The sequence below is a fragment of the Nelumbo nucifera genome, chromosome 1 (assembly GCF_055504915.1).
Source record: "Nelumbo nucifera cultivar China Antique chromosome 1, China Antique-T2T, whole genome shotgun sequence".
NCBI lineage: Eukaryota > Viridiplantae > Streptophyta > Magnoliopsida > Proteales > Nelumbonaceae > Nelumbo > Nelumbo nucifera.
The window spans coordinates 189,514,917-189,525,674 of record NC_142649.1 but is presented as its reverse complement, the minus strand read 5'-3'; the positions used below and the strand labels follow the sequence as shown (position 1 = coordinate 189,525,674).

The 10,758-nt window shown below is 37.3% G+C and overlaps 1 protein-coding gene across 1 annotated transcript; it reads right to left on the bottom strand.

Moving 5' to 3' along the window:
* Nucleotides 1-1,493: 1,493 nt before the first annotated feature.
* LOC104596203 (hydroxymethylglutaryl-CoA synthase-like) lies at nucleotides 1,494-9,828 on the bottom strand. The gene is made up of 12 exons (XM_010257269.2): nucleotides 9,488-9,828; nucleotides 8,170-8,276; nucleotides 6,875-7,007; nucleotides 6,645-6,788; nucleotides 5,192-5,350; nucleotides 4,454-4,527; nucleotides 4,281-4,356; nucleotides 4,117-4,172; nucleotides 3,893-3,980; nucleotides 3,625-3,765; nucleotides 3,378-3,527; nucleotides 1,494-1,874 (listed from the first exon to the last, which is right to left on the bottom strand). The coding sequence occupies exons 1-12, from the start codon at nucleotides 9,557-9,559 to the stop codon at nucleotides 1,647-1,649; spliced, it is 1,428 nt and encodes a 475-aa protein (XP_010255571.1). The 5' UTR covers nucleotides 9,560-9,828; the 3' UTR covers nucleotides 1,494-1,646.
* Between the last annotated feature and the right edge of the window lie 930 nt (nucleotides 9,829-10,758).

Here is a 10,758-nt window from a genome sequence, read left to right as displayed (position 1 = left end):
TTCAATTCATCTATTCTACTTTTTCTTATTGGTTTCTCTATTTGCCAATCAATCTCGGTTTTGGGTTTGTTCCGTAAATAGAGAATCAAGGCAAACAGAATGAACAATGATGATCTAATTAACATGCTCTAATTCGTTCAATCTTCACATGCTGATAAGTTGGAATTAGTTGAGCCAAACGGTCTTTGTGTGGTTGGAGATTGGATTTGGAAAGTAGTATGTAGTATGCACTCATCTAAGCTCAAAATAACCAGGTGTAAAACAGGAATCCACAATGAAATGGGACTGGTATAAATTTACATGACTTATAATTATCAATTTCAAACAGGTGTAATGTGGGTGGGCCATGCGGAGGTAGCATGGCATAGTAGTTTTGTTCTGCCGAATGCCGCTCACTGTAGTGGACCGTACTGGCACATCCCGATAGATCAGGGAGGGGGAGTAGCACAGAACCAGGTCCATGGCCCATGGGCCAGTGTCATGCACACAATTTATTTATTTTATAAAAGAGAAATATATATAAACTCTATAATTGTATCGTATGCATGAATGGTGCATACGGTCCCTTCATCAAGAACCATCAACTGGTGGGTCTTGATTGATTCAGTGAGTATACCATCATTCGTAGCAATAAATTAAGGCTAGACTTCAACAGCCATAGCTTAGCTAGTTCTCCGTTCTAGTGCTTTCAACTTTAGACCAAGACGATCCGGTCTAACCTCAAACTTGTTAAAAATGCTGAACCGTTTGAATCCTTCTCCAGTTGATAGTTCTAACTATAATAAAAACTGACTTCTAATTATTTATTTTGAAAAATAAAATAAAGCCCAGGGAAGACCATAAGGCTGTAATTTTTTTTTTGGGTATTGAATCACTTGCCGTTCGTCCCCATATTTCAATTTTCTTTGGCATAATACAGTATGTTTTTTCTAGTAACATTAATAATTCTTTTTTCAAAGGTAGTAAGAAATAATAGTGGGTTCAAAACCGCATCTCGCTTGGGATTACCCACCCAATTTATGTACCAACCGAACCACTACTCCCTACTCAATTGGCATAAGGCTGTGATTGGTTTGATAGAACATGAGAGAAACAGAAAGTTGAGGGCACAACCATTTGTTAAGAAAATTCACCCAACTTTCAGTTTCTCACCTAATTTTCTGTCGAACCAAATCATAGCTTAAATAGATGTGTGAGTGTGAGGAAGTGGGAGGGAGGGGTAATAGCCAAAAGAAACAAGAAAGAAGCCTGATACAATCATGCCAGTCGCCAGATCTAACGCTGAAAGAAAAGAAAAAAAAAATCAATTGAACCGTCATCACCGGCTTACCGTCCTTTTTAAGATGCCATACTCGCTCCCTCTGATTAATGGGATCGAATTTGAGATGAAAAACTCTTGCCACGTGGTCAGAATGAATTCAATACCTAACTTTTCTTGTGAAAAAAAAAGCAAAAACATTGTAGAAATGCTAAAGCAGCAGAAACTAGAAAGATTTCGGAGGAACTTAGGAGAATTCCATTAACGATTAACACAACGAACATTAAGCTAGTAAAACCTGCTGCCTATGAAGCCATATACTTTGACAAACAATAGAAAAACACTTATTAAAATGCAAAGGCAGATAATTGAGCATTTCCCCCCCAGTTTAGTGACCGTTGACCAGTGAACCATTATCATGGATCGTAGCAGCCTTGCCAGCAGCGCTGTCATCCCCAACTTTCTTGGCATAGAACCTTCGGTACAAGTTGTCGACTTCAATGAGATAGAACGTGCCCGGAGATAGCAGTCTCCTGTCCTTTGACGTCACGAAGTCCTTTCCTCCATAACGATGTTCCATTAGCTTTAAAGTTTCAACAAAATTTTCGGGAGAGATCTGTACCAATAATCATAGTGTTAGGAACTTAGGACTTACGAAGAATATTTTGGACCTATATCAAGTGTATCAGCAGAAAGCTTCACTGTACACCATGGTTTTAAAATGCCACAATTCAGTATCCAAACTTTTAAAATGTGACAATTCAGTACCTAAACTTTCAAAATGTGACAATCCAGTACCTGCCGTTAACCAGTCCCTTAAGAGACATTTGAAAAGTCATAAACGCCATCTAATTCTCTTTATCAACCATCCAAACATTGACAATAAAATGAACAGTCCCAAATTCTAGATTCTTCTAAACAGTTACCAACTTTTTTGAATAGAAGAGGGTAGGATTTGGGATGTTTAGTTTTTTGTCAATGTTTTGATGGTTGATAAAGAGAATTAGGTGGCATTTGAAGGGCATTTTTGACTTTTCAAATGTCACTTAACGGCAGGTACTAGATTGTCACATTTTGAAGTTTGGGGGTCAAATTGTCACTCAAGCCAAAGTACAGGGTACTGATCGGGAATTTTTCCTTTAAAAAATGACCAAAAAACGAAACCGTTCTGGCCACCGGTTTCTAGGTCAACGGTCTGACTGTCCAGTTCGAATGGATGGCCCATTCTGACAAAAAATTAAAAGATTAATAATAAAAAACAGCCAAAAACCGTTGAACAGATCAACGGTTCGACCACCCGAGTCAACAGATTGCTGGCTTTTTTAATGGTTTTTGGCCAAAGACCGGTTTGAGTTAAAACAGAACCGGTTTCCTGGGTGGGACCTGGGCTGATCAGTCCGACCGTCTGGGTCAACGGCAGGCCGAGCAGATCAATGGCCATTCGAAGTGGTGGAGAGAAGGCTTCTCTGTGCACTGGAAACAAATGCAACCCAACCTTTCTTTGCCATTCATTTTTTCTTGGCCATCTGGATAGAACATGCCGTCATAGATTTATCATCATCCTTCAAAATAAACTCATCTGTAAGTCATAATTTTTTTGAGCACTATTGGCTGAACACGATGGCTGTGGAACCAATGATAATGTTCCATGCCGGTAATAAAATACATGGGACGCGCACCTTTCACAGTGGGGCTCATGAATTTATTACTGGTGTGAAGCATTATCATTGGTTCCACAGCAAGCTAAACAGCCATCGCATTCAGCTAATCCAAATTCATTTTTTTTTTATCTAATAAAAATTACCATTGAAAACTTAAAAAAGTACATGTGCCAATAGCATCATGCCATCATCATCATGTCGTAATAAAAATTTATCTGGGCATGTTCATATCCAAAGAGCTTTTACAAGTTATGAACATATGTACACATCCATATGCAGTGCATGTGATACATTTGTGATTCATGAAGGGTTATACGCAGACATGAGACATTCATGCAGGTCGGAAACAGCCTCCCCATGGTTTAATGGTGACAATGGCATGGAGACAGATACATGAAGATAAGAAAGGCAGCGTTTGAGGGTATTACTTATTTGCAATAAAGGAACAAGAACAATACCTCATGTCTTGACTTCAATTTCTCAGAGATGTTCATGACAGTTGCAATATTTGACAAGCTAAATGGATGTTGTCCACTTTGAAGTTGGAATGAGAACATTGTGGAAGTCAGACCACTCCCATATGAGAACATTATAATCCGTTTACCCTCCTGCAAGAAACAAAAGAAAATTCAGAGTTGCAAAGAGAAACATAAATTTTGAATATGCAGGAACCATGCCAAATGCTTAAAGAGGCTTTGACTTTACCAGTGAGCTATGCTTGTTGTGAATAAGGGATGCAAATGCTGCATAAAGAGATGCTGTGTACATATTGCCAACTTGTTTTGGTAGTAAGGTGGTTGGTTGCACCTTCACATCATATAGGTTCTTTGCAACTTGCTGGGAAGCCTGTAGATGCCACATATTAAGTCAACTAACAGAATAGCGAAGTTTCAAAGATATCCAAGAGAAAAATAAGCATTTTCATCATGAAACACCAACCACAATATCATTATTATCAAGACACGAGATTGACCTTTTCAAGGTCCCGATTCTGATAGCTCTCATCACTGGATAAAGATGAAAATGGTGCCAATTTTTCTTTTGCAACCTCCCCCACAGAACTGGTCAATAAAATAAAATGCAGAATGTTATCAGACAGTTGATGGATGTACACCAAAACATTAGCAATTACAAATGATAAGATCCAGAACCAAAGAAACAAGAAAAATCAAGTTATGGTGTTAGTTAAATAGGAACCTGGCATTCCTCAAGAAATCATTGAAATACAACCTAGCAAAGCTTTTCTGTACAAGCTGCAATACGAGTTGAAGAAGCAAATTAAATAAAATTATGTTTCAACCAAGAACCTTGACTGATAAATACATGGTAAATTGTTCAGGTCCAAAATGTAGAAAATGTACCTTGTTATATGGAGAATGAAACACAAAATAGTCTGCATCAGAAATTGAGAACTGCTTTCCTTCTAATTTCTCAAATCTATAGAAAGACAGGATAAGGCACTTAGACATTGTAAATAATCACCAAAACTTGAGCAAGGGTAGACAGAAAGTACTGTAATTTATGAGAAACTTACTTGTTACAGAAATGCTTGTAACAAGCATCAAGTGCCATGAGATAGCAAGTTTGAGAAAGCTTACCATTAACAACCTACACATATTAATTGAAGGTTAAAGCAAGAAGCAATGACCATTTGGGAACGATAAAAAACCAGTTGCAATCATAATGGAAAATGATTTTCAAATTCAAGCAGGGCATTCCTGTTTTTTGTTTTTGTGTGCTATTAAAGTAGACAATTAGTACTTCATTTTCAGGATTTTTCAAAATCAACATTGAGTAGAACAGTTATACAATCAAGGCTTTCAAATACTCAAATTGTGGTCTCTTTCCTGTCCATTTATTCTTAGTACAGTCATCTTATATAGAAAGGACATATGAGTCATTAGATTATGCAATTCCATACAAAAACATACCTGCCAGAAAAGCTTCTGTATTACAAATGTAGGTCCGAAAAATAATTTACTAACAAAACAAAAATGCCCATGCATCCAAAAATTATTTGCTCAAATCAATAAAAGTGGTATATTTGGCATAGGCTGGTGAGTTGAGAGGAGTATGAACACCAAGACCACAAATAAAAATTGAAGGACATGAATGTTGGGGCAGGACAAAAATGCCCCTTTCTTTCCTCAAACTTCAAAGGATCCCTAATAGCAAACTAACAAATGGGACACAACAAAACTCAAATTGAGTTTCCGGTTTTGACTGCAACATTAGGCTACCAGTAAGGAGAAAGTAAAGTCAGGAGGCCTACTGGGTATTCACTTGCAAGATCAGGCTTGTAAAAATCATAGACATGGGACATATGACTCCCTCTATATCTGCTTTCAAATGCAATTGGAGCATTTGGTCCTATCAGCATAGCAATAGCAGCAGCTCCTCCAGTTGGCCGGGCTGATCCTTCTGCATAGACCTGTAACAGAATCCAAGTAAAAAAATTGAATATTCAGACATAACAGAGCAAGTTTGATCTCTCAATTCATGTATATTCATATACAAGCATGGAAGGCCAGTAGCATGCATCAATGGTTGGAAAGACACATGGAAGTATGGAACATATTGAGTTCATACAAACAGCATGCATCAAGAGTTGTGAATGCCTGGCACTTTCTACAGCAGGAAATTCTTAAGGTTGTTGGCTTACATGAAGATTTTGTGCTTTCAATTATGCAGGTGAAATGTGCTAAAACTTAATCTTTGTTACACACTTGCACATTGTCCAAACCATAGATCCATTTACGAGCAAACGTATACAAGATGAGATAATATTAAACATCAAAAAGATATTGATACATAAGCAATGGTAATGTGATATCTTACTGGTCCACTGAAAAGTTGATCACCCAAACGCCAAAAAGCAGGATTGTCAGGATTCAATCCATATATGGTTTAAGTTATATACCAAGGCTGTGTTTGGTTTATCAGAAAATAAGGAGAAACAGAAAGTCGCTAGAAATTCCTCAAGGAATTGAAGGCACAGAGGGTGTGCATCACAAAACTAAAGGATAAGATACCATATCAAGTTTATCCAATTCTATCAATGTGGTGAGGTGATGACAAATCATCTTGGCCTGTCTGGTCAATGCAATGACTATTCGGTGCTTAGCTGCTGACTAGTCAATGAAAAAATTATGTTCTTAATTTAAGATACTGATGCAATCTCTTAAATAAGCTATACAGATTACAACTATGCAATAAAAGAATGATATAAATTTAATTTACAGTCCTTGTTTTGAAAATGTAATGGATAGGGTAGGATAAAGAATTTCAACCTTTTTTTCTGAGGGAAGAGTGAAATCTAGGGTATTTGATGTGCACTTCGCTTGTGGCAACTTTGTACCCAACACTACTGATTGGAAGAAAACTTTGTGATTGGCTAGTCGGCCTACTCAGTGCTTAGTCATCCTAGGCAACCGCATAAGTGTCAACCAACTAGACAGTGATGCAGTCAGTCTAGCCCTCAACTGACTAGTCAATGGCTGCTCAACACTTATGATAACATTGATTTCATCTTTCAATTAAGTTTCACTGGATATGCAACATGGTTTTTTACATGATTACCAAGCCTTTTTTCTCTCTTTGTTTTCTTTTTTTATTTATTTGCCAACATCTAAGAGCTTCTAATCATTGCTAACATTATTCAGTAGAAATCAGCAGTCTATGCCAATACCAGACAAGCACAAAAGATTGAAAGAAAAGAATCATACCGCACTGTCTGTGCATACAACGAGTCCATAGCGTCCATCCCACGAACAACTCTCTACCCAATTTACACAATTGAACAAAGCTGCAGTCCCCCCATAGCAGGCATTTGTTGAATCAACTCCTTCAATATCAGTATTACCATGTTTCTGTTGTTTTTTACATAAAAATGGTGAGAAAAAGAAACTCAAGAAGAAGAAATGAGGATCTGTAGCCAACAGAATTGATGGGATACCTCAAAAATTTGCATCAAGAAGGTTTTAATGGATTTGCTTTTGTCTATCACAGTCTCACTGCCAACTTCCAGACGACCAATTTGTGTTGGATCAATCCCATATTTCTCAAGTAGGGAAGTCACAACTGTCAAACTGAAAAAGTACAAAGTTTGATGGAAAAAAAAAAAAAACATAAGACCAAAGAGTTGTTTCAATGAAAGTTTTCATTATAAGTAAAACTTGACAAGTTTTTGAATAATGAGATTTTGTACAACAACAGCATAATCATGCCATGAATTTTAATACTCTAAATTGTCCCTGAAAAGGCTCTATTGTTAATTTTATAACAGATGTGCATGATTGGCACATGATCGCATGAAGGTGTATGTGTTAGTCTAATAAAATATAGTCAGCCACATGATCCCATAATTACCATTTAGTTGCATTCAGAAATTAAGTATTCAACCCTCACTTCTCTATGTTCAAATCCAGTTTTCCCTAGGAGAAGAAATCATATCAAGTTTATACATAAGAAAAAGTTATTTCTTTCCAGCTCCGTAAGAAAAGATTTTTTATGAAATATTTTTATGTCCTTGCAGAAGTTCATGGGTCATTCGATAATGGATGAAGTAAATAAACTGAAATTATTTATTGCTTTGACTTCTAGTGAAGTGTCATTAAGTGAGTGGTAGCTCCTTAATGGCTTAATGGCTGAATGGCATGATAGGCTGATCGCTATACCCCAAAATATTTTATCCATTAAAAGACAAAGTAATAAGTCATTCAGTTCAGCCACTCAGCCACTTTAGCCATTACCAAACAGCCCCTAGACTAGTTTGACTGAAGTTTCAACAAACCACCACAACGCATTATGCAGTTAGTCCCCTCCAATAATTATCATTCAAGACGGTGAACACATAATTACATAGATCACTACAAATATTTGAGTAAAGAAATCACACAACATTGCCTTTTCATCCCAGTAATAAGCATTCCAGCTTCTCATGAAAGGCAAAGAATATTACAAACCAGGGAAGCTGTGCCAAACATTTGGAAAAAGGTCTAGTATTTAATTCCATCAATACTTGTAATTTTAATAAACTTAGAGAATTTGAGTTCAGAGTCAAAAATAGTTTTATGTCTTGCTATGTGCTTAAATTTGACATTCTAATTAATAATAAACAATGCTGAATTCACAAGGTACAATAAGTTAACCAAATTTAAAAGAAAGCAGCTTCTGTCACTGGAATAAGTAATAATAAGGAACTAAATGTTAGTACACAAAAAAGTAGATTATCATATTAAGAGTAAAGACCTCATCGAAATAACATCTTCTGATTCTGTACAAAATGCCATGCAATCTTGGCCAAGTCCAATAGTGTATTTTCCTTTATTTGCACCATCATGAGCCTCCAAAGCTTCCTATTCATACACAGAGAAGAAAAGGATAAAGAAAAGGAAAATCACAATTAAGTATGTAGCTTCATATGAGTTCACATATGAAAGAAAAGAACGTCAATAAGAACATGAAAAACCCGAGATGTCTTGGTATGGTGGGAAGAGGGATTTAAAAAGTGGTGGAGAAAAGGAAATTGACATAAATCATGAAAATATGTATTTTGTAGTTTCTACTTTCTATAACCAAAGAAATATCCTAGTTTTCCTGAAAAAGAAGAGAAACAGAGAAGTAATCCTAGCCACAATATCTTCGCCATATGAAACTCTTAGACAAAAAGAATACATAAGGTAAATAACATAGGAAGTTTAAATGGAATTCCAGGCAATATGCGGTGGTCAAAAGGACCCTGTATAATGAAAAAAAAAAAAAACAGTTTATTATAAATGGAATTCCAGCCTGAAACTCGCGATATCCTTCCTATATACCATTTAAATGTCTCTTTATTTTCTGCATCATTTTATAAATGGTAAAGGAATCAGAAAGAACCAGCGGTAAGTGAATTTTCATATGTTGGTTAAAGCCTCCGTGAAAATACTTCCGTCTAGGTCAAGGATATTCTCACAAAAGAAACTGGACATCAAAACCGTTCACTAATTCCAAACGGACTGATTTATGCGTGTCATTAATGATCCTCGGATAGCAGAATAAGACACTATTCAAAATCCAGAAAAGCATATTTGAATTTCCAAAGTTTCTTTATCAAGACGTCAAGTACAAATAAGAAACGGTTAACTACAATGCATAAAGTCGAAGATATTTCGGCACACAGAGGACTTCTGAAGATCGCAGCTCCGAAGTCACCATGCAATCATAAGTAACTACAGCTAAAATCCACCCACTTCACCAAAATGAAACGTCATAGTTTTAAAGTCTTACAAAAAGTAGACAAATTTGAGCAGAGTTGTCATTTCAGAACTGTATGAAACCACTTCCACACACCCCCCCCGCCCGCCCCCCCCCCCAAAAAAAAAAAAAAGATCCTGGAAGAAACTTCCAAATTCAAAAATTTGTTGATCCCCTAATAGCACATTTACAGAAGCAAACCATGAATCAAACTAAAGCAGACATTCCGCATCAAATTAAATCTAGAAATGATGAAAGAAAAAGTGAGGTCCAACACATGCAGGAGAAAACAGTGAAGGACACGAAAAAGAAAAAGGCATAAAATCTTCACCTGTTGAACACACGTAGGAGGGAAGTAGATGTCCATGGCCAAAATACCGACATCTTTCTTCTGCGAAGCCATGTTTGCTCTGTTCTGATCTACTCTGCTCTGCTAGAATTCTCAGGGAAACCCTAAATCAAAGCTCAGACTTTTCCTCTCTCACACTCTTCGTTTGTAATTCCGCAGAGGAGCGAAAGAGAGGGAGAATCCTGGAATCTCGCAGAGAAGTAGAGAGAGAGAGAGAGGTGGAGGAGGGGGGGAGGGTGCAGTGGAGGATCACATGTTCTCGTCAGAGACTCAGAATATATAGGAAAGAGAACGATTGAAGTTGCTCCAAACGCAGACTACATGAGTTGAAAGGCTGGCGAGAAATGTAGCTTGTACATGCAGGGCAGGTGGATTTCCTCATTTAGTCACACCTTTTCCACTTAATTACTCTATTTACCATCAAATAGGAGCGGTCCGGCCATTATATGGGTATATCTTAGTTGTACCTCGTACATGACAGCCAATTGATCTGGTCCCTGTCCCACTTTGGTTGTAGGTCGGGTATTATATCTGGTGAGAGACACATAATCAGTCGAGTTTTCCACCTTCATCTCCACCGCCGTTAGATCTTAATCTCGTCTCTTGAAGACATCGATGAGTAACACAGCTTGAATTGAATGATTTCCAGTTATCCACCCTTTTTCAACTGGCAACCAAAATTGACTACAAAAACGCTGACTTGGTCAATATTTAGGCTACGTTGGAGGATGAGGGACAATTGGTATTGGTATTTCAATCTCATCAAGTTACAGTGGGTGGGTCCTACGTACAAGATCTCTGGCCATTGCGTACTGGATGATCCATATATTTTAAATTTTAATATTATAGTTTTGTTGTTGGTGTTGGTATTGCACATGTTGCGCACGTGAAGATTGGTCGTACTCGGCATATAAAAATGATTGAAAAGTATCCACCATTCATTTCCTTCTATTTGGTGGGCCAAACAGGGCGGGACAGGTTGCCAGTTTTCAGTTGCCAGTCCTCCCTTTGTTAACTTTTACGATTAAAATTTTTCACAAGAAAAGTCCTGCACGTGACAACTTTCTTATGAAACTATTGTTTTAACGTTAGATTGGAATATACCTAACCTAACGTCCATTGTCATATGTCCCATCTGACGGATTTACCGAAGGGCGATGGGCCTCGCGTGGGCCCTCCATGGGTTTGGAATCCAGATTCTCATTCCCCAGTTGAATCGCAATCCTGTGATTCAGTCTACCATATTATATTGC

What these genes read in the sequence shown, in the direction of transcription:
- LOC104596203 (XM_010257269.2), bottom strand. Translation starts at nt 9,559, where the DNA reads ATGGCTTCGCAGAAGAAAGATGTCGGTATTTTGGCCATGGACATCTAC. An exon ending in TTCATTCTCCATATAACAAG is followed by an intron (nt 4,173 to 4,280) that starts GTACATTTTCTA and finishes CTCGTATTGCAG; the next exon opens with CTTGTACAGAAAAGCTTTGC. An exon ending in ACAACAAGCATAGCTCACTG is followed by an intron (nt 3,528 to 3,624) that starts GTAAAGTCAAAG and finishes TGTTTCTTGCAG; the next exon opens with GAGGGTAAACGGATTATAAT.